This window comes from Musa acuminata, chromosome BXJ2-6 (genome assembly GCF_036884655.1).
Source record: "Musa acuminata AAA Group cultivar baxijiao chromosome BXJ2-6, Cavendish_Baxijiao_AAA, whole genome shotgun sequence".
NCBI lineage: Eukaryota > Viridiplantae > Streptophyta > Magnoliopsida > Zingiberales > Musaceae > Musa > Musa acuminata.
Window position 1 is genome coordinate 13,320,951 of NC_088343.1, and position 24,050 is coordinate 13,345,000.

General features: G+C 37.5%; 1 protein-coding gene across 2 annotated transcripts; it reads left to right on the forward strand.

Annotated features, from left to right (window-relative positions):
• Positions 1-8,235: 8,235 nt before the first annotated feature.
• Positions 8,236-13,853, forward strand: LOC103988020 (uncharacterized). Of its 2 annotated transcripts, none has more exons than XM_009406511.3 (4): positions 8,236-8,425; positions 10,078-10,336; positions 12,798-12,855; positions 12,949-13,853. In XM_009406511.3, exons 1-4 carry the CDS (start codon positions 8,280-8,282, stop codon positions 13,566-13,568), a joined length of 1,083 nt encoding a protein of 360 aa, XP_009404786.2. In that variant the 5' UTR covers positions 8,236-8,279; the 3' UTR covers positions 13,569-13,853. The 2 variants fall into 2 exon arrangements, with proteins under 2 accessions (XP_009404786.2, XP_018683819.2); XM_018828274.2 differs by lacking the exon at positions 8,236-8,425 and adding an exon at positions 12,136-12,190 and having other exon boundaries at positions 10,173-10,336; positions 12,728-12,855.
• The last annotated feature ends 10,197 nt before the right edge of the window (positions 13,854-24,050 follow it).

Here is a 24,050-nt window from a genome sequence, read left to right on the forward strand (position 1 = left end):
TCTAGCAACATCAATCTGGCGTTGGTCAATCATGGTGGCGTCCCCAGCGGCAGCAGACGTGGTCTTCGCAAGCTTCAGCGACAAATGGTCCGACGCCACGCTGTTGACAACTCCATGCCGACATATCTCATGTCTACTTTCCATACTCTTCTCTTCTCTTCCATTTATCTCCTCTCTCGTTTTCATTTCTAGAACAACTGATATCAGCCATTGCTTTGAACCATACTAATACTACAAAATATCATTTGTATGGCCACGGATGATTGAAAGTATTGGATATTATATAATTTTATTTAATTAGATAAAATATATTATAAATTTAATTAAATTTTAATTATGATCATCGATCAATAAATCATGATATAATTCCTTAGAAAATTATCTTGATAATAGAGACTCTCCTAATTACTATCCTAGATAATCGATTATCGTTTATAAAAAGATAGAAACTCCTAAAGATAATCACTGAGATTACAAATCTATTATCAAATTCCTGTAATTCCTATTTCAACGCTCATAATGGTTTTGTGAATGATAAAAAAAGAAAAAAAATACGAGTTTAGTTCTTCTTGTAGTTAATATTGTTACAGCTTTCGAATTCGACGATGATACATTTACATATCAGATAAAAGTTTTCTGAATAATATCAAAAAATATGCAATACTAATCTTGTTTTATTGTTATCTAATTTTGATTCTATCATTAAAGTTATGAAAATTTATCGTTGATAGCTATATCAGCATGATGTGACCCTGATCCGAGTGTGAGAAGCTATTCGAGGTGATGTGTGGTCTTTCTCTCATTGTTCCTATACAAAGACAAAGGTCGGGAGGGCTTCTTCAAGGGGTCCCTCCAACGTCCAAGTTAGTGGCTTTAATTTTTTCTCCTGAATTTTGAGTGTGTTTTTATACTAACCTTTAGCGGAAGAGGAGTATCTCGTGTAGATCTTGTAGAGGGAATAGTTTATAACCAACCCGAATTACCTCTTGATCTTCTTGAAATATGTTGGTAACCGATGGTAGATGATTCGAACCTTAATCTTAGAAGCCTTCTCCCTGGTCTCGATTCCGAAGAAGTAAGTTCATCCTCAGATTATCCAGTGCCCGATCTCTCATCTCAAGTACCTTCTTATTGGGAAGTCTCTTCCTATTCGTTCAAGTCCCTCCTAGTCCTCTAACTATCAATTAGTCGAAGTCCACGTGTTATCTTCCGATAACCTAAGGTCGGGGGACCCCAACTTCTTCCTCTTCAAAGGGTGTGACTCTTGTGGGCCTTAGGGTTCTGTGGGATTTAGAGTTGAAGAGTGCGCATGACTATGACTTGATAGTGGGCGTTTCGCTCTTAGAGCACCTATGAATCAAATACTCTATCCCGGTCGAGTTTGAGTTGCAAGCTCCCTAACCTGGCTAGAGTTCATTTAGTTTGGCATTAAAGTCCTTATCTCTATCCTATGATTTAGGCCTTTAGTATCCCAAAGTGAGTGCTGATGTTCCTCCACACGAACCCTTCGACTTGTCTTTCGGATATTGATGCTAGTGGTTCAGCTTCTACTCATTTTATAAATCTTCATTGGCCCGAAGTGGGTGGGAAGGGTATGAGAAGGTTCATTCTCCCATTGAGCGAATGACCACCCATAGTTGATTGGGCTTAAGGGTAGCACCGACTGTCTTGGTACTCAAGCGAATTTCTAACACTTGCGACATCTTTGGGCATTTGCGAACATGTCTTTGCATACTGTTGGCCAATAGAACCTTTATCGGAATACTTTGAAAGCAAGGGTCCGCCTGCCAATGTGTTCTCCACCAATACCCTAATGAACCCCGACAAGTATCCTCTCGACCTCATGGGGATTTAAATACTTAAGGAGCGATTGGCTGAAAGACCTACGATACAAATGATCATTAATTAAATAATACTAGGTTTGGTGGTGCTTGACTCTTTGAGCTACCATAAGATTGGTTGGGAGTATCCTGTCTTTTTTGTAATGTATGATCTCATCCATCTAGCTTGGTTCCTCCCCAACTATAACCATGTCGAGCTCTATAATGGTTCGATTTGATAAGGTCCTAACTAACAGACAATTTAGTTCACGAGCTCAGGTGGATGCTAGTCGAGTGAGTGCATCTACCTTGGTATTTTCTATATGGTATTTGAAGTACTTGGAATAGAGAGAAGTCCCAAGATAACTTCTGTACCTAAGTGAGATATTTTATCATGATAGTGTCTCAGGCTTTATAATTTTCCTTTATTTGATTCATAACTAGTTGAGAGTCACTGAACACCATTAGTTCTTGAACCTAGAGTTCTAGTGCGAGCTGAAGTTATAAGAGAAGTGCTTCATATTCGGTCTCGTTGTTAAAAATCTTGAACTCGAATTTAGGAGTATATTCCAATGTCAATTGGTCTAGGCCTTTTAGGATAACACCTGTGCTGCCTCTATGGGAGATGGTAGAATCATCGACAAATAATGCCCAAGCTATGGGGGTAAGGCTATCATCATTAAGCGGGGAGTCAGCTCTAAGATAAAGTCTATTAGGATTTGGGCTTTTATGACAGTTCTCGACACATATTGTATGTCGAATTCACTGAGTTCTATGGACCATTTGAGCAGCCTCCTTGCAACATCAAACTGGGGTAAAACTATCGAAGTAGTTGGGTGGTGATGACTTGTATAACATCCACATGAAAGTAAGGACAAAGCTTTTTTTATTGTAAGCATTAATGCAAATACCAATCACTCAATAGGTGGGTACCATTCTTCAAGTCCATTCAAGATGTGACTGATGCAATGTATGGGCTTTTGACCTCCCATATTGTCTCGAACTAGGACGGAGCTCATAGCCAGATTGATAGTTACAAGGTAGAGGTTAAGAATTGCTTCTAAGGTAGAGGTCAACTATAATAGTTGAGCAGTTGAGTAAGGTGGTACTTTAATTTTTCAAAAACATGCCAGCATTCCTAAGTCCATAAAAAATCTTTTGGTTTTTTAAGAGCTCGAAAGAAAGAAATATTGGCATTTATCACTAGCTCATGATAAGAATTGACTTAGAGCTACCATTCATCCCATAAGTCATTGGACCTCTTTTATCGATTGAGATAGATGCATCTTTAGTATGACTTGTACTGTTTTAAGATTTGCATCTATCCCTCTCTAATGTATAATGAATCCTAAAAAATTTCCCGAGCTTACTTTGAAAGCTCGTTGGTTTGAGATGCATGTTGTATCTATTGAGAATTTGAAAGTTCTCTACTAGGTGCAAATTAGTTGTTCTACTTTTGACTATCATGTTATCCACATATACCTCAATATTTTTCCTGATATAATGCTTGAAGATTTTGTTCACCATCATTTGGTATGTTACCCTCGCATTCTTTAGTCTAAATGACATGATTTAATAGTAATACATTTCTCAGTCGGTGGTGAAGGAGGTGCGCTCTTGATCTTCTAGTATCATCCTTATCTAATTTTATCTTAAGAATACATCCACAAAGGTGAGAAGCTCATGGCTCGAGGTGGCGTCGACAGGTTGATCCACCTTAGGGAGTGGATAACTATTTTTTGAACATGCTTTATTGAAATCAGTGTAGCTGATGCACATCCTCCAATTCTCATTTGACTTCTTGACAAGTACAACGTTGGTGAGCCACTATAGGTATTATACCTCAACAATAAATCTAGTAGTTTATCAATTTCATTACTAATAGCTTGTTGTCATTTGGGAGCAAATTTTCGAGGCCTTTGTTTGACGGGTCGAGCTTAAGGAGAGATGGTCTAATGGAGCTGAGCCACATTAGGATTGATGCCTGACATTTCTTTTGGTGACCATGCAAATACTTTGACATTCTCTTGAAGAAAACTAATGAATTGTACTTTCTTCTCATCAAATAATATTGAGCTTGTCTTGATAAGGTGGGCTTTGTCCAAGAATGTTTCAATCAACTACTTTATTGGTTCGAGGTGTAGAAGGGATTTGATAGAATTTCTTGCATCTACAAGTGGCTTATCGGATTAGACTTTCTTGAATAACGAGACAATCATAAGGTGGTATAGTCAGGACTCTCTTGGGTTGCTTCTTAATTTATCGACTTTAGTATTGGTCGAGAATTTCATTATTATGTGATAGATTGAGATAATTGCTTGTAGCCTATTCAGTGTAGGTTGTCCTATGATGATATCATACACCGATGGGATATTGACCACCATGAACTTGGCCTTTACTATCTTTGAGCATGATTCCCCTCCAAAAGTGACATACAAGCTCACAATTCTGAGGTGAGGGATTGAGTCACCCGTAAACCCCGTCAGCAAAAAAATCATGAGGGTAAGATCATTAGTTATAAGTCGAAGCTTTTGAAATACGTCAAAGTAGAGGATATTAGCAGAACTACCTATATCGATCATGAAACTTTTTATATGGGCATTGACCATCCTTACGATAACTATCAGAACATCATTGTGATTTGGGTCGAGACATTCTATCTCCTCCTCTCTGGAAGTTATTTATTGGTCACTTTTAGTTTAGGGATGCTTGCCAATGATGGCTTAGGCATATGCTTTGCGACTTAAGGTGTTGTCTCATCAGAAGGCCAGGCCACCAATAATGATATTTATTTGTCTTTTGATTGACCCTTGAGGTCAGGGTGACGACTCTCAATATCTTTAGATGAATCGTCTGAGGTGCTCTTGTCGTATTAGTTCCTTGATATGTTCCTTTGAGTCATGATAATATTTTGTGTCATAGTCGTAATTACAATGGAAATTGTAATACTTGTTTTTGCTTCTTTTTTCGAGTGGAGTTCTTATTGGTCAAGGGACTTTAAGCAAACCTTTCTCTTTTATCTACAAGAAAATTTTCATCCTATGTAGGTTCAATAGGGTTAGCTCAGACCTTGATTGAGATAGATCAGATAATTTGCCTCCCCTCTATTGTAGTGACCTAAGATTAGGAGTGGATTATGATCACTCTTGTCTTGGTCTTTTGTGAGGTTCCCCACGCTTGCTTGAGATCATGACATCAACGATGATGCACTGGTTGGCTCTTTGAAGTACTTTAGGTATCGTCATTAGTAGTCTTTTTACCAATGATTAGCAAAGGGGTGAATGTTATCCACACTTTGGATCTTTTCGTTCAGAGTGTAAGAAGTTGTTTGGGCGATGAGGGGTCTTTTCGTTCTTATTCCTATACAAAGACCAAGGTTGGGGGGGGCTCCCCCGAGCTGATCCCTTTGATATTCAAGTTAGTAGCATTGTATTTTTCTCTTCCTTTTTTTGGAAGCTTTTAGTGTATTTTTATACTAACCTCTAAAAGAAAAGGAGTATCTCGTGTAAATCTCATGGAGGGGGCAGATTGTAACCAACTTGAACTACCTCTTAATCTTCTTGGAATATGTTGGTAACCGATGGGAGTCGATCCAAATTGTCCCTTGATCTTCTTGAAATATTCTTATAAATATTTCATAGGAGAGGCTAATCTATAATTGATCTGAATTATCCCTTAATCTTCTCAAAATATTCCGATGGATATTCTGTAGGAGTATAGATTCATAATCGATTTGAATTACCTTTTGGTCTTCCTAAGAGGCGTCTCAGTAACTCGATAGCTTAGTAGTTCGATGACTCAAAAATTGACCTCAGTAACTCGATAGCTCGGCAGCTCGAGGATTGACCCGAGTTGCCTTTTAGATTTGACCCTTGTAGATAAGAGAACATTAGCCCTGATATGATACTAGCATGGTGAATGATGGTTAGCTGGTCTTATGTTTCGTATCAAATATTTTTTCATATAACAATTATAATCGGTATCAAAGCTATATTCTAAAATCAAATACCTTAGTTCATAAAAGTATATCAGATCTATTTTATATTTAGATATATTGATTAGCACCCTTTGCCTACAAAAATATGTTATTTGGTTTTGGTTATACAATTTTAAACGATCCATCTATGTTATCGATTTACTTTCCTATCTCATTTATCTTATCTGATCTCTGAATCTAGTCTTCCATTCTCCTCATCTACTTACAGATGATGTAGAGTGGGTTGAACCACAATAGACCACCCATATTTGTTCGATGGGCTATCGTCGATAGCTTATTATTAGCAATAGCTCTATTGAGGGTAGTGACCTTCGTTAGTCATCGACCCTATCGTAGGCAATGGCTGCATAGATGGCAATCATCATTACATCATAAGTAGCCCAAGTGACATGTTTGTCGCCGGTGATTGCATATGCAGCAATGCCATTACGCATCATAACACAGCAAGGCTAGGTGTTACCTTTGACCGGCAACTACAACGATGTCACTACGACGACACCTTTTGGTTGCAGTTCATAGTGGTTGCATGGCTGCTGTAAAGGTCATCGATTAACCGTGGATATGCACAGTTGATAAGAACGGACAGTGGTGATAATCATGAATGAGAAAAGAGAATGCTAATGAGGGATTGCCTATGAACGATGGTCAGCAAATGATGGTTGCATTGTGTCATCAAATAGTGTTAGCTATCGGTGAACACCGATCGACCACGCACATGAGTGCCACAAAGGGAGTTGTCGGTCGACAGTGGAGAGAATTCAGGTTGGCAATAAATAAGTTATAGATGACCATGCATCGCGATGATTGTAGGCAACGTGCAAACGATGGATGACTACTCACCATGATAGTTGCATGGCTCGCACATACTGCGACGAGAAGGGATTAAGGTTTCACCTATTAAAATTATAATTTTATCCTTATGTATTCTTTTAATTCAAATCGATGTCATTTTGATAATTCTACCTTTTAAAAATTAGATATTTTCAATATATATCCTAAAAAATTATAGTTTTACCCTTCAAAAATAAAATATTATTGACTTGTATTGTCAACTATAAAATTGACTAGTTTGACTTGCTATTTTGATCATGGTTCTAATTATATTTTCACTACTTGATTAGATTTAGATTCGATCAATCTCATTTTCATCAAATTAAAAAAAAACTAAAATTTAATCAATTTGTGACTTTGTTAACTTTAATTTTGATTGACCTAATTGGGCTGATGCTTAGCCCAATTTTAGGCCTACCCAATTAAATACGGTTGATCACTTTAATTTAAGGTACCATATGGAATTAAAAAAATATAAATAATATTTTTTTTATAGTTTTATCATATAAAATATTGATAACTATTTGTTATTTATGATATTTAAATTCTAATTAATATTTTGAATATATTTTTTAGTTATTCATATGTATATGTTTAAAATTACGAAATATTCATCATATAATTTTTCATATAAAGTTATGATTTATAGTTTATCATGATTATATTCATCATATATTTTTTTTAATATTGATTAATTTTTAATAATTATTATGATTATTATTTTATTATTATTAAATTAGTTTTACATAAATTAGATTAAAAGATATTTGATGAATATTATTTATAACTTATATCCTTAAGTTTCATTTGACTAATAACTACCAAAGTGAATTAGTCCAATAACTTATAAAATAATATTTAAAAATTTAATTCTAAATGATATTAAAAAATATTTATAATGAATGAGATTTAGATAATGGATAATCTAATTCAAATAATTATGTGATGAAATATGATGATATTATTTTAAATATCATTATAGTTTAAGATTATATACGTAAAGATAATAATATTATTTTATAAAAATAATATTAGTCATCTATAAATAATTTTGACTGGATACTGAATATGTCAATATTTCACTTAAATGTAAAATATTTTGTGTGAATTGTCTTCTTTCATTTCGTGTATGCACTATTTATTTTCACTAACAATTCCTAATTTAATAATATTTATAAAAAGTGGATTATTGAATTATAGTTTGAATATATTTGAATAATATTTAAATGTGGATTTAAGAGGACACTTCAATGTATTTTGTCCTCTTAAATCAGCCTCCTGAAATTGCAATCTGGATATATTTGAATAGATTAATATGTATTGGAATTGGTTTTCAATTTGGATGAAATTTGTGAATACCATCACGGTTGTTATCGCAGATACAACATATACATAATTATCTTATTATATGATGATTATATATGTGAATAAAATTAAATTTGATATCACGTGCGTGACAGGTGCTAATAATCTATTAAAGTGAAAATTTAGCTCCCGATCCACGAAAATCGAACCCGGTTGGGTCCAAGTGACGGTCGCCCGGGAGCGGGTCGGGCCGGCACTATAAACGGTACGCCGAAGCCCTAACTAGAAGACCGGTGCTCTCGGATCCCATCTTTCTTGCGACCAAGATGCCGGAGGAGCGGAGGCGAAGGGAAGGCGGCACCGGAGGCGACTCGATGCCCCGACGCGAGGGCCGCGATCACGGTGGCAGAAGTCACCACTCACGATCGGAACGGGAGAGGGAAAGAGAAAGGGAAAGGGAAAGGGAACCCAGGTGGTGTCCCCTCCTCACCTCCCTCTCAAATGAAATCTTGACGCTGCAATTTGAGTTCTTGGACTCTTTCTTCTGCGTTTTTGTTACGATATTAGGTTAAGTCGGTGATAGCTATCTAAAAATCTGCGTTTAGTCTCACGAAAGGTGGTTTTAGTTAGGCATTGTTAGGGTTTTCGAAAGTTAGCTGTTAGGAAATTTTTTTGTAGGAGACAAGCCTAGAAGAAGAGGCACAAACATTGTATAAAGAGAATGACCCTTCTTTTGATATTTTGCAAGAAGCATGAGAAATAGAACACTGTACATGTCTTTTGGAATCTTGATTTGTTGACTGAGAACTCTAGGATTGTATGGGTATTTAATTTTATATTCAGTTCCCTAAAAGAAAAACATATGAAAGTTTCAGCTTTTCGTTTCCTTGGGAAAGCTCCTTGTTTTTTTTTTGTTTACCAATAATTTCCTTGCAACCAAAGCATGTTAGATTTGATTGTGACTGCAGGATAAAACCCTTGACATTTTTGTCCATAGACCCTCAAATTGCAGTCTTAGAATAACTCTCTAAACTTCTTCTTGTCTAATATTATAATATGTTAGATAAGTTTTCATTTGTCTAATTAAACTGTAAAGGCAGTTAGCACTAAAGAAGTTAGCATATAGTCAGCTTACCAGGTACTTTTTACGGTCATTGAGCGACACTTGTATGCTTGTCCAAGACAACCAAACCAACAGATAATGTGGATGTTATTGAACATGTATTTATTTACTATACCTTTTGTTCTGTTGGATAACATTTACAAACAATCATAGCTTTCTGAGTGCCCACATTATCAATGCTACTAGACAGAAACAAATTGTCCATACATACCAAGCATATTTCTGCAATAAGCAAATTTGAAATGGTTGACTAGATGAGCCATTTGTATGTTGCCATATAACCACAATGAATTTGACTCCTTGTCATGATGTGTATTTGTTAGAAGAAACTATGTTGGTGAGACTATTGTCTGTATTACATAGGATGTCGCTATATTTGTCATCCTAAGTGTTTTTCATCTTGTAATAAAAGAATCAGTTTTTCATTTATCATGGTTCCCTCTACTACATCCATGTCTTCTCATGAATGAATCTGTCCAGTTTATTATTAGTAGGGTAGTGATTGACCTTTTTAAATATTAAATTATTATGTTTTAATGCTAAGATTTATTCAGGCTGTTGAGCCTTCTTTTTCTTTGTAGCTCACCATTTTATATGTATAAAGGTTTACCTTAGGTAATGTAAGAAATTTTACATTAGGTTAGTCATTAGTGACTTCTAAGAATCTTTAATTTCCCTTAGCACATTACAATTAAATTGCTGTGAAAAATCTTATGTTTGTCTCTTCTATAGTGTTGTTTAGTTCAGTTTTAGTTGCATGTGGATATAATTTTCTCAGCTATGATGTTTTTGATGAATATTTGTATGAAAACCTTTAACAACAAGAATATATATTTTAAAAAAGTTCAAACTATAAATGTATCACTTTAGCCAAAGTAACTAAGATTTTTTTCCGTTGCTAGCTTTGGGTATTTCTTTCTGCATTCATCATTAGGAGATGGTGTAGCTACTTATTTAGGTTGTTTATTTAGCTAACTACTTTTTCTTTCTTTTTTTTAAAGTCCTAAAAGACCAAAAAGAGATGGAAAATCAGCATCTGAGAGAAAATTCTCTGGTAATCATGATTTGAATGTTGATGATAATAAGGAGCGGAAAACACGTAGGCGGTTTCAAGATGCTTTGCCTGTTGAGAATTCTTCAGCAACTGATACCAAGGTGAAGTCTGCAAATCTTAAAGATGGTTCTCACAGGAAGGTTGATCCTGATAATACCAAACAATCTGACCAAATGGATGCACCATGGACTCGATCCCACTTTCAGGTCTCAAAATTGGTTGATACATGAAATTTGTTTTCCAAGAAGTTAATCTTTGTTTTTTAATGAACCAGATTACCTGTGCATGTTTTTTGCATCTGTATCTTAGATAATTGTTTGCAGTTATTTGATTTCAGTCATATCTTTGTTTTATGTTGTATATGTTCTGCCCCTTGTCATTGCAGCCCCTTTGACGTGATATTGTGATTTAAAAGTCTCTTCATATGGAAATTATTATGTCTGGACAACTTTTTCTGCATCTGGTGTGGTCATTCTTTATTTTGAAGGGGGGTGCATCTTCAAGCATAGCTTCTTCTTGAATCTTATTTTTTTTTTACTTTTTTTTTTCTGTATCTACAGTTTAACATGTTCCTAATAGAATTCTCTGTTCCACCTTGACTGAAAAAAGTACTTGAGGGTTTTTAGGTCACTTTCCATTTGAGGCTTTACTGAATGTTACTGTTGACTGATATGGGTTTTGAAAAGAAAATTAAAAATTTTGAGATAAAAAGGAATAATTAAGAATGCAGCAGTTTTGGTTCATTTGCAACATTGGATGTAGCAGTTGCTCAAGCTAGCTCCTAAATCAGCATATCCTATCTGCTTCCTTAAGAAACCATAGAGTTGAAGAACAATTGAATGTACTTTGATCATACAAGGACCTTGGCATCAGTATCTTGTCTGTACAATTAATGTCTTATCTCAAGGAAAGAATGATTACTGATGTTGAGCTTCCTTTTATGTTTGGACTTGTATTTTGAAACTTATTACCAGTAAAATGGCTCTAGGTATAGCTTTGTGGATGAAGAAAGGATTAAAAAGAAAATTAGTACTAAGTTCACCACTAGAAGGTAATGGGATGGCTTAGAGGTATTTATTTTGTACCAATAGAGCAAAAACAATTAAATGGCTGACGTGGTGGTTTTGTAGCATAGGACTCTTTTTATGCATATCAAACAGGTACAGACTGCCAACTAATATGGTGCAAATTTGTACTGTAGGATTGAAGATGATTGTTTAATTTTAAAGATTTAATGTAATAGCTCCCGTATAATAAAGCATGTGATCATATAAATGGAAGGTGATGCTGGTATGGCTCACATAGTTAACCCTAATCTGGTGTCTCAAATAATATATTTAAGTAGATATTGATGGTTTTTATCATAGACAGAATAATAAAGGTTTACATTCATGAATAATTAAGTGTAGTTCTGATCTAGGATGAAATAAGGGGGAACCTTTTGTGATGATATGGATACATCTAAAGGGATGAGGTGAATCAATTAGGACTCACTTAGAATTGGTGGTGTGAGAAGTTAGAATAAAACATAGAAAATTCTGTTGGCAACAATACAATAAGACATGGCTGCTTTTAGTTTAACCAGATATTGTCCTCAACAAGGCTTGATTTTGAGGAAGGAACTATGAAGCAGGTTCCACATGGTTCTGACATTATGATTTGCTGTAGCATCCAGGATCAATGTGTATCTGTTTAATGTATTGTGTTAGTAATGGTACTGTTTATGTTAATGCTTTAAAAACACCCACTCTGTTCCCTTTCCTAGTCATTAACCAAAACTTTGCTTTAGGAGAGGTTAACTGGCAGTGAATTATGTACACCATTTTCTAACAAGAGGACAACTGTGTTATCATGATGCCAAGGGCAACCATGCTGTATTGATATCAGTGTTGCAGGCCTAGTTCTTTATGCTAGTGTAACTTATTTTTGAATTTTTAGCATTTGTTTGTAGTGAAGTGCATGTTTATTATGGTAAGGTTGTAACGAGCTGGTCCTACTTCTCCAGGTAAAATATTCACGGGTGATGGTTTCTCTGCGGTGGCTTCTCCCATGACTTTCGGGTTCCTCTTTTTACTTTTAGCATATGCATGTGTCTTCATTAAGATGCAATTTTGAGAGACATAACTGAAGCAATGGTGCCCAATAATATGGATCATGTTGTTATATTAGTCTTGTTGGGCCAACTTTAGCTTGTTCCTACCTGCGAAATGCTAGTAATGCATTCAACAACTATGTCAATATGGGCATACAAACTATATTCTTATATTATTTGTGTTTCATTTAGCATTGTCTCAATTTTGTCATCAGATATTGCAAAAAAAAAAAAACACTAAGTTCTTTTGGTTGGAAAAAGGAAGGTGAAGAAGGAAAAAGAACAAGAGAGGGGGTGTTACTTTTGTTTTTGTTTTTTGTTTTTCTGGGTGGGGTGGGGTGGGGTTGGTGGTTTTGGGGTGTTGGTCTTCATTTCCTAATTAGAAAAGTAATGTTGCCTTTATGCTGTTGAAGTTCTGTGGAAGCAACTTTGCCTTTGTAACTCAGTTTTGTTAATTTAATTTTGTTATTCATTGCATACAAAACCTATTTTCCTCCTGATGTAGCGGGGTTCTTGTTCGGATCCATGCCTTCAAGTACCTCATTTTATATAACAATCTAAGGCTACCTATGCAGCACGACGAACGTGGCGGTGCTGGGCATGGTGGTCGAAGCTATGTTCGCAGAGATGCTGGTAATTAATCGTCTAATGTGTGTCAATCAGCTGTGTCCTCTAATTTTCATGTCTTATTTCTTTGACTTATTGATATTTTGTGTCTTTATAAAGATGAAGGAAGGAATAATGCAAAGGAGCAGACTGGTGACAGGGTGGACAAGATAGAGGCATCTGACATGCAGAGAAAATACGACAGCCGGACTAGAGCTCATGCAGGTGACAACAATGAATGGAGACATGATGGATTTTATGAGTTGGAAGTTGAGGCAGCAGCTCCCAGGAAAAGACCTGCTTTCAGTGAAAGAAAAATGGCTACAGAAAAAGATTCTGTGGCTGCCCCTCCCACCGGACCAGAATCAAGAAACCACCATGATCATCAAATGCTTGGTGCTGTAAGAAGGGAAGAAAAGGGAAACAACTTTTCACGTGGTGATAAGCCTGAGAGATGTTTCAATCGAGCTGATGATAGATATGATAAGAGAGGAGACAGATATCTGCAAAGAAATGAAATCAACAGAGCTGGCTATCAGTCAAGGGAGATGCATGGTGGCAGGGACGTGAGGGGTAGGGAAAGATTCACAGGAAGATATGGTGAGAGAAATATGTCCCGAGAGAGTGGTTTCCAGGCAGAAAAATGGAAGCATGATCTTTTCGACGAAGCAAATAGAAGCCCTACTCCAAAGAATGAAGAAGAACAGATCGCGAAGGTTGAAGCACTGTTGTCTCTGTAGTTTGTGCTCCTCTCAATCGGAATGGTTCTGTTCCTCCACAAGGCTTTCTGCTCATTGAACTATGCATCTCCGTAAGGCTGTTGGAAATTTAGTTGGGAGGTTCGTCTTTTTGTGAATTTTATGTTAACTCCATACAAATTCTCTGCGTAAAAGAAGGCTGTGATTTGTTTTTTCTACTTTTGGACTATCTGGATTTTGTGAACTGGTGATCTTATATTCTGTAATCTTGTGGACTAAATGTGTTTCAGAATTGCTATGGATTGTCGTTAGAAACCAAATTTTGTACGTGCTTGTTTCTTCTCCTCTTAACTTAGTTGAGTAGTTGCATGCTCCCTTGCCCATATGGCAACAGTGGATTAGATAGAGAAGGAATTCTGTAAACCATGCGTCATTCTTGAAGGCGATTTTGGCTTTCATCTGCACAAACAAGCATGCATCTGCCCATCCCCTGATCTACGATGCGCGAATAAGAAAGCTGGGAATTAGTTAAATTTCTCATGCAAGGAGATTAATAAGATTATATATATGCAATATCCATTTCTATATCTCACCCTACTGAGTCAATTCAATACATTCCTCTCTTCACCAAGAGTAATCTAAATTTTGATTCACTGTCATGATTTTGCTAAGTGATGTGACAGTTATTGGTGATGTCCAAAAAGATAAGTCGAGTTTATGCGGAATAGTGGACTTGTATAAAGACTGAAGTTAAAGGAGTCTCAAGTAGTCCTACCTTTAGTTTTAAAATCATCAGTTCGATTTTCTAAAATTAGAAATCAGAACCGAATCTCCCATGGCCAAATTTCAATTCAAGCGGTTCTGGTTCGAGTATGAATCATTAATCTTTATAATTTTTAATTAAAAATAATTTAAATATGATAAATATTAGGATCGAGTCGGCACTAAGAGGGGGGAGAGGGATGAATCAGTGTAGCAGATAAAAACGTCGGTTTGAAAAATATTCGTACGATAAAAACCGATCTCGGAAAATAACTTGAAATTGAATGTTTGTTCGTAAGCATAGTGGAAGTAAGATAGTTTGCAATGAAAATAAATAACAAGAATATAAATGCAAACCAAGTTTTATAGTAGTTCGGTCATTGTGACCTACATCCACTCTTGATTCCTCTTTCGTCGAGACCACCGACATCCACTAACGATCTTCCTTCAATAGACGAAGATCAACTACCATTTTATACTCTTTTCTCCTTTTGATAGGCTCAGGAGAGAACCTTTACACACCATTTTTACAAAGCTTTCCTCACACTCTCCCTTAGAATGGTTTCTAAACTTTAGGAGGATGGACTCTATACTTTACAAGGGTTTTCAACTTTAGAAACATAGAGTTTTTGTTTACCTTTCTTCTTGCTCCATGCAGGAATAGCTGGGGTATTTATAGACCGTAAATGACTTCAAAACTTGGAGCCAAAATTCAAATCCTCGAGATTTCAGGGTACGGGCGGTACCACCGCTTGCACTGACACTGGACGGTACCACCATCCAGTTTGACAGTACTATCGCCTAACACACTATCACTAGGCGGTTCCATCGCCTTACCGATAGTACCATCTCCTAGATTGACGGTACCACCGCCTGACACAATCTCGGAGACTGTGTCACGACGGTTCCACTTGTTGGGTCACTGTTTGGGCCTTTCACTTGGCCCAACACAACCTAAACTTGGGCCCAATTAGCCCCTAATTGAGTTAGCCAAATTCTAACCCAATGATGCCTAAAACCTACTTCGATATAGACAATTATTATAAAGCTAATCAAATGTTGTCCGACATGTCATTGGTTCATCGACGCCTCGTCCGATTCTTCAGCGCATCGCTTTCTCTTGCGGTCTATTGTCCAATCAGGCCAGTTGACCTCTACAACTCCGATTTTCTTAGTATAATTTTCGCTCTTTTTAGCTCGATGCCCGATCCCATGGCCTAAGGCCTTCTATTGATATGTCGATCGATCCTCCGACTCGACGTCCAATCTTCTGACATGTTTTACTCCAACCCAACATGATTCTTCCTACTTTAATTGTCTCTCCCTGATCGAAGTTAGTTCTACGTTACTCAAAACACAGATTAGATCACAAACACTATTAATTGGTTTCATCATCAAAATCAGAGATTTAACAATCTCCCCCCCTTTTTTGATGATGACAACCAATTGATGACGGAGTTAACCTTAACTCCCCCTATCAATATGACATATTGATAGAACCTTGAATTTAAGTCAAAGTAATATTTCATCATAAATATTTATAACATGTCATTATACAATAATGCATAATCAAAATTTCAATACATCATTCTCTGTATTGTCATCATAACTTCTCCCCCTTTGTCATTAATAAAAAGGAGAAGTGCAACTATCAAGTTTTTGAGATATGCAAGTTTTACAATATACAAGCTAACAAGTTTTTCATCACTTTATAACATGCATAATCACTAAATCATCATTAATTTTAAAGATGTGCAAGATTGTAAATTTTATAAGTTTGCACTTTTGGTTTATTAAGATTGCAAGCTAGCAATTCTTGGTGATGTTCAAGGTAGCAAGTTCTTTCTTCTCTTTTGATGAGTGCAAGCTAACAATTTTATACCATTTTAGTGTTGAATCTCATATTTTGATGATGAAACCAATTGATAAATGTTTATGAATTGATCTGCATTTTTAGTGACACGATGCTTCGATTAGGATGAGACAATTAAAGCAAGAAGAATCATATTGGGCCAGTGGAACATGTCAGAAGATTGGACGTTGAACCGGAGGATCGATCGACGTATCGACAGAAGGCTTCGGGCCAAGAAGAGCAGATATTGTGCCAAGGATATCGGAGTTACGGAGTCAACTAGCCGATTGGGCAATAGGCCGCAAGAGAGGACGATACGTCGAAGAATCGGACGAAGCGTCGATGGACCAATGACATGCCGGACAACATGATTCATGCTTAGTATTAATTGTTTAGATCGAAGTTTATTTTTACATATACAGGATTAACTACGATAATAAGGCATAAAGCAAAATGAAGTCTTGGAGTCAAGAATGTGATTTTATTGGGAGTTCGAGAGTTTATCGGAAGTCCGGATGTTCGCCGAAAGTTCTGTCGGAATTGACTGAGAAGTCTCAGAGCTTGCCAAAGAAGCTCATTGAAACTTGCCAAGAAGATCATCATGAAGTCCTGGAGCTTGCCGGGAGTTCGCGGAACATTGTCGAGAGATTGTCGAAAGTTCGCCGGAAGATCACCGGAAGCTCGCCGGAAGAAACCTAGACTTATGGACTTTGTTTAGCTTAGTAAATGCCTTAAAATTCATAGTTAGCACATAATAAGGATTAGAATTGGGCCAACCTAATTTGGAGACAGTTGGGCCAAGTTTGGGCTATGTTGGGCCAAGAAAAAAGCCTAAACAGTGACCAAACAGGTGAAACCGTCGTGGCACAATCTTCGAGACTATGTCAGGCGGTGGTACCGTCAGTCTGGGTGGTAGTATCGCCCAGACTCAGTCCTCGAGACTATCTGGGCAGTGATACCACTAGTCTGGGCGGTGGTACCACCCAGTGTCAGGTTACAGGCGGTGGTACCGCCCAGTGTCAGGCTATAGGCGGTGGAACCGCCCAATGCAGGCGGTGGTACCGCCCGTACCTTGAAATTTCGGGGGTTTGAATTTTGGGCTCCAAATTTGAACCCATTTGGGGCCTATAGATACCCCAGCTATTCTTGCATAGATAAATAAGAAATATTGAGCAAAACCCTATAATTCTAAAGTTATAAACCTTAGAAAGTTGAGTTCCCTCCTCCCAAAGCTTAGAGAGAGTTCTAAGAGAAGTGTGAGAGGGATACCTTATAAAAGAGGGTTATAAAAGGTTGTCTCCTAAATCTGTGAAAATAAGAAGAGGGGTGTAAAAGGGTAGCTGGTCTTCGTCCATTGAAAGAAGACCGATAGTGGATGCTGGTGGCCTCAACGGAAGAGGAATCGGTGTAGTGGATGTAGGTCATGACGACCGAGCCATTATAAAAATCTGGTTTACGTTTCTCTTATGCAATTTACTTTACTGCAAACCACTTTGCTTGCTTTACATCCACTATGCTCTTCCGTACGCTTTCAAAGTTAATACCTTTATGAAATGGTTTTTCGTCGGAAATGGATTTAATCGCAACGAAGTTTTGAATCGATGTAATTTTTATCGCTGCACTAATTCACCACCCCTCTTACTGCCGACTCTTTTCCTAACATTTAGAGCATGCATGCTAGTAAATTTTACACATATGAAAATTAGCAAAATTTTACATCTTTTGAGATAGCAAGCTTTTTGCTTCTCTTTATGATATGTGCAAACTAGCAACTTTTGCTTTTCTTTGCGATGCACAAGTTAGCAACTTTTCTCCCCCTTTGTCATTGTAAAAAAGATGGGAAGAATATAATTTTATAATTTTTTCCCTTTACATCAATTTTTAAATCGTGACAAAGGTAAAGTATCAATCTTATTTCAATATGTTTGTGCATCATTATAGTTTCAAATTAAAACATGCACAATTTCAAAACCTTACATTTCATCCTTACTTCATGCATAATATCAAAAATAAATTAATCATCACTATGGGCATATCATATATGATACTCAAGCATTCATGATACATCATTTTGAGAATAACATTCATGATGCTAAGATATTAAAATTTTTAAGCATTTATCACTTCATGCATTAAATCAATATTTTGATCATGATACCAAATATTCATCATTTCTCTCATGTATGATACTAAAAAATTCATGATACCAAACATTAAATTAATTGTTTGAAGCATTTATCACTATATCGACACTCAATAGCCCTCGTAAGGTTGACTACTACTCCCAAAGACCGACTATACTAGATTTGGGACATCCAAACCTATAAGTCCGGTATCAAAGAGTGGAGCACTCATACAAGATATCCTTGGTGTCTTAAAGTTTAAGGACCAAATATACTACTAGGATCACAGAATCGCTGTCTGATAATAAGGCATCATCAACCATCTAATATTCCGTAAGCAGATCAAGCAGTGAACTCATTCTCCAATGAGCACATGTATTGTATTTCTAGTGCCCCCACACGAGCAACTATGAGACCAACTGCATCCATCATATGGACGGGTATACAGTACACTAGTCTGTCCGATTATCTCGATATTCCTCTCGAGTAACCTATGACCGCGATTATCTAGGATCTATGTTTAAAGGCGGATCAGTCTCATTATCATGATCTAATCATGATCTGATTCCGATTACACAGATCTAAGGACACGCGCACACACACACACACACACACACACACACTTATATATGCAATAGTCAATATAAAGTGATAAAATGCTAAGATATAATAAGCAAAAAGATTACGTGTTAAGAGACAATGACTTTTTCAGTGGATCTGCAACGTAATCTTCTGATGGAACTCTTTCCACTCCTACATCTCCTTGGGCCATGATTTCTCTGATTAGGAGGAACCTCCTCAGAACACTTCTGATGAGACGTGGGTTACTTCACTTGAGCAATCGCCCCGTTGTTGTCACAATATAAGGAAATCGGCTCTTCGCTACCCGACACGACTCCTAGATCTGTGATGAACTCCTTCATATAAACTCACTCATTTGCTGCCTCTACCGTTGCAATGTACTCCGCCTCTGTGGTCAAGTCAACAGTGGTATTTTCCTTGGAACTCTTTCAGCACACTGCTCCTCCATTCAAGGTATACACATACCCCGAATTCAACTTACTATCATTGGCATCAGATTGAAAACTCGAGTCCATGTAGCCTTCAACCTTGAGTCTATTACCTCCATATATCAGTAAAAGATCCTTAGTGCTTCTCAAGTACTTAAAGATATACTTTATTGCTTTCCAATGCTCCAAGCCTAGATCCACTTGATACCTGCTCGTGACACTTAGAGCATGCACTATATCAGGCCTAGTACATAGCATGACATACATGATATATCCTATTGCTAAGGCATAGGGTATCCTATCCACATTCGCTCATTTTTCAGGAGTCTTTGGAGACATATTCCTAGAAAGCAATATCCCATGTCTTATCAGTATAAACATCTTTTGGAATTTTCTATGCCAAATATTTTGACAATAGTGTCTATGTACTTGAACTAGGACAAGCCAAGCATCCTCTTGGATCTATCTCTATAGATCTGAATCCCCAAGATATAGGATGCTTCTCCTAAGTCCTTCATGGAGAAGTGTCTAGACCAAGTCTTTATTGTAGATATCATTCCTACATCATTCCCAATGATCAAGATGTCATCCACATATAACACCAAGAAGGTGATAGCGCTCCCACTTACCTTCCTGTATACAAGGCTCATCTTTGTTTTTAACGAAGTCATAAGATCTGATTGCCTCATTAAATCTTATGTTCTAACTTCAGAAAGCTTACTTTAGTCCATAAATGGATCTAAGCAATCTACACACCTTATTTGGGCAGTCCTTAGACACGAATCCCTAGGGTTGTATTATATACACCTCCTCCTCAAGGTTCCTATTGAGGAGTGCGATTTTCACATCCATCTGCCAGTTCTCTTAATCATAGTGTGCTGCAATAGCCAATAGAATTCGGATGGATTTTAGTATTGCTATGGGTGAGAAGGTTTCGTCATAGTCAACACCTTGCCTTTGACGATACCCCTTAACCACTAGCCTTGCTTTATAGGTCTCTACCTTTTCATCTACTCCGATTTTTTTTTTAAAGATCCACTTGCAAACGATGGGTACAATACCCTCGAGCACATCAACTAGGTTCTAAACCTTTTTGGAGTATATGGAATCCATCTCAGAATTCATGGCTTCTTGCCACTTCCGAGAGTTTATAATCATAATAACCTCCTTGTAAGTATGAGGATTAATATCTTCAACATTCTCTCTCTAATATGTTCCATATATCTCTCAAGAGGATGAGATACTCTGCCGGACCTATATAAAGTTGGAACTTGTATATTAGGTACCTAAATATACTCGGGCTGTAGAGTGATGCTTGAGCTAGGTTCTCCAACCTCGCTCAACTCTATTATGCTCCTACTATCTCCGCCAAGAATGTGTTCATTCTCAAGGAACATCGCTCTCTTAGCTACAAAGACCTTTTGGTCATCGAGATGATAGAAATAATACCCATAAGTTTCCTTGGGGTATCCCATGAACTTATACCACTCCATCCTTGATTCTAACTTATTGGTGTTGTGTATTTTAACATGGGCAGGGCAACCCCAAATCTTAACAACCTTAAGATCGGGCTTCTTTCATTTATGTATCTCATATGGTGTAGACACTACCGACTTAGTTGGAACTCTGTTCAAAAGGTAAGTTGCGATCTCTAAGGCATATCCCTAGAATGAGATGGGTAGGTCAGCGAAACTCATCATGGGCCGTACCATATCTAACAGTGTCTGATTCATACTTTCAAAAACACCATTGAGCTGAGGTGTATAAGGAGGTATTCATTGGGATAAAATCCCATGGTCCTTGAGGAACTAGGTAAACTCTATACTTAAGTACTCACCTTCTCGATCTGATCGAAGAGTCTTAATACTCTTTCCAATCTAGTTTTTCATTTTATTCTTATACTCTCTAAATTTATCAAAGGCCTCGGACTTGTACTTCATTAAGTACACATATCCATACCTTGAGAAATCATTAGTAAAGGTAATGAAGTAGGAGTAACCACCAATGACATGAGTTGACATGGGTCCGCATATATTACTATATATGAGTTCTAGTAGCTTAGTGGCTCTCTCTCCAAATCCACTAAATGAAGAGTTGGTTAGTTTTCCACGAAGGCAAAGCTCGCAAGTTGTATATGGCTCATAGTCAAATGGATCTAGATATCCATCCTTTAGCAACTTTTGAATCCTTCCCTCATGGATGTGACATAGCCTACAATGTCACAGGTATGCACTGTTCACCTTATCTCGTTTCCTCTTAGACACATTTACATTCATGATATATGAAGTAGTGTATAGTATAAATAAACCATTATGTAATATTTCTCTTGCCAATCTCCTCAACTTTGTCAGAATCTACAACAAATTACAAATGTGATAAGCAATACCGGTATTCAATACCAATGCACTATTATAAAAATCTAACAATTGGAGATTGATCATGAATGTACCTGAAGCTTCTCCAAGTTTCTGTTTCGCCCTCTCTGCAAGGTACTCTTTGCAGTTCCTCTTCCAGTGCCCATCTTTGCCATAGTGGAAGCACTGACCTTTGTCCTTTGCTTGGTCTTTCTTAGCAACCTTTGCTTTACCTGGTCTGCCCTTGCCCTTTTTAAGGGACTTTTCAGCTTTCCTTTTCTTTTTTGTCTCACCAGTGTATAGAACTGACTTCTCTTTTTTTTTATAGTGCTCTCTGCCTCCCTCAACATATTGAGGAGCTCCGAGAGAGTCACCTTAATATTGTTCATATTAAAATTCATTATGAACTATGAAAAAAGAATCTAGTAGGGACTGAAGCATAATGTCTACAAATAAGTTATTATATCGGACCATTCATAGACCTATGAGTTTCTCTATCCACTCAATCATCTTTAGGATATGGTTCTGAACTGGTGTCCCCTTAGTCATCCTAGCGCGGAAGAGGCTCTTGGATATCTCATATCGCTGAGTCCTTCCTTGTTCCTTAAACAGTTTGTGGACATGTAGGAGAATAGATCTAGCATCCATCTTTTCATGTTGTCTTTGTAACTCAAGAGTCATGAAGCCCAACATATAACACTAAGCAAGAGTGGAGTCATCAATATACTTCACGTAGTGAGTGATCTCATCCTCGCTTGCCCCTTCCTCAAGCGTAGACATCACTGTATCAAGGACGTACGTGATTTTCTCCGCTGTGAGAACAATTCTCAAGTTGCAGAGCCAATCCGTATAATTTGGACTAGTGAGGCGGTTAACATCAAGTATGCCATGTAAGGAATTTAAAAGTAACATTTTTTAAAAATAATGATGCAGCAGAAATAAATAATATGTAGATTTTATAAAAAATAAATAATCAAGATATATACTTCTATCTTCATATGCTCACACTATTTTACTAGCAAGTCACGCGACACCCTCAACACGTGAAATGAAAGTCTCTAGCAGACTTTAGTGGGGATCAAGATCCAATCAGCCTCTTAGTTCAACCTCGAGAGACTTGACCAATTACACTAAGCCCAAAAGGTAGGCAACTCTTGCCGATCATAACTTTTTATGATTCCTGTCCTATTCAGCCTTCGAATCACCATAGTCTCGAGGGACTCGACTAATCATGATGTTCGGTTAAGTCAACACCATCGTTATAAGATGAGTCTGATTCGATAATATACCCTCGAGGGACTCGACTAAGCATACAATGTCCTTAGGTCACCGGTGACATCTCTATGTCGTAGGCAAGATAGCAAATCGCGATATAGGTGAACCTCGAGAGACTCGACCAACTCAACTTATACCGAGAATCAATCTCTACCTATAACGATGAAAGGCCAAATGGGTCAATTTAATTGTCTTATGTTTACCGACTTAATATTATTGAGAGAGGGGTTTCTATGATTTGGTCTCTTAATATTACATGTCACACTTATACATATTTAATATATATCTAAATCGCATGCAAATATATATACATATATAGTAGGTGTATAAGCAATCACACCAGATGATCATGGACCACAACATAATGTGATCAGGCCTGAGCTAGTCTACCTAATCACTCACATCAAGATCTATGTGTGTAGTGGTGCATCTCCATGCCTTGTGATCGTCCATCTCGTGCTCATCGGTTCCGTTGACATCTCGACGCATCTCCATGCATCGGGATCGTCCATCTCGTGGGTCCCGCTATTACTTCCACGCTCCCACTAAGCCTCATCGTGTGATTATAACTTAATTATAGGCACGTAGGCCCGACAATAAACGAGAAATAAAATAGAGGCTCGCAAGCCCCAATAATAATAATCACAAGTACACATATCACATGGTCCATATCATCCGTCCATATATCATACATCACATGTATAAATCACTATCATTTAGGACTACTAGATAATAATAAAAATAATAATTAATTAAATATTTTCTGAAATAAAGGGGTATGCAAGGAATTTTCTGAATTCTAAAGCGTATTTTGGTAATTCTGATAGAAAGTACAGCTTTAGAATTTCTAAAATCCTGAGGGGTAAAATAGTCTTTTGCCCAAAAAACCTAATGCCCTCTTCCTCCCCTTGTTTCCTGCGGTTGCCGCCACGCAGTCGGCTACGACCTTGTTCGGTTGGGGGCGCAGGGCGTCGCCCCTGCCCGCGGGAGGCGTCTCCCCTATGGTTGTGCGCTGCCGCGGGCTAGCACCCCTGTAGTCAGTTCTGCCCGCGGGGGCTGCTCCCGCAGCCGTCTCCCGTGTGGGCGGTTGCCTTGTGGTCGGCGCTGTAGGCAGCGGCGGCCCCTACGGGCCACTCTCCCACAGGCGA

What these genes read in the sequence shown, in the direction of transcription:
- LOC103988020 (XM_009406511.3), top strand. Translation starts at nt 8,280, where the DNA reads ATGCCGGAGGAGCGGAGGCGAAGGGAAGGCGGCACCGGAGGCGACTCG. An exon ending in GAAAGGGAAAGGGAACCCAG is followed by an intron (nt 8,426 to 10,077) that starts GTGGTGTCCCCT and finishes TTTTTTTTAAAG; the next exon opens with TCCTAAAAGACCAAAAAGAG. An exon ending in GGACTCGATCCCACTTTCAG is followed by an intron (nt 10,337 to 12,797) that starts GTCTCAAAATTG and finishes CTACCTATGCAG; the next exon opens with CACGACGAACGTGGCGGTGC.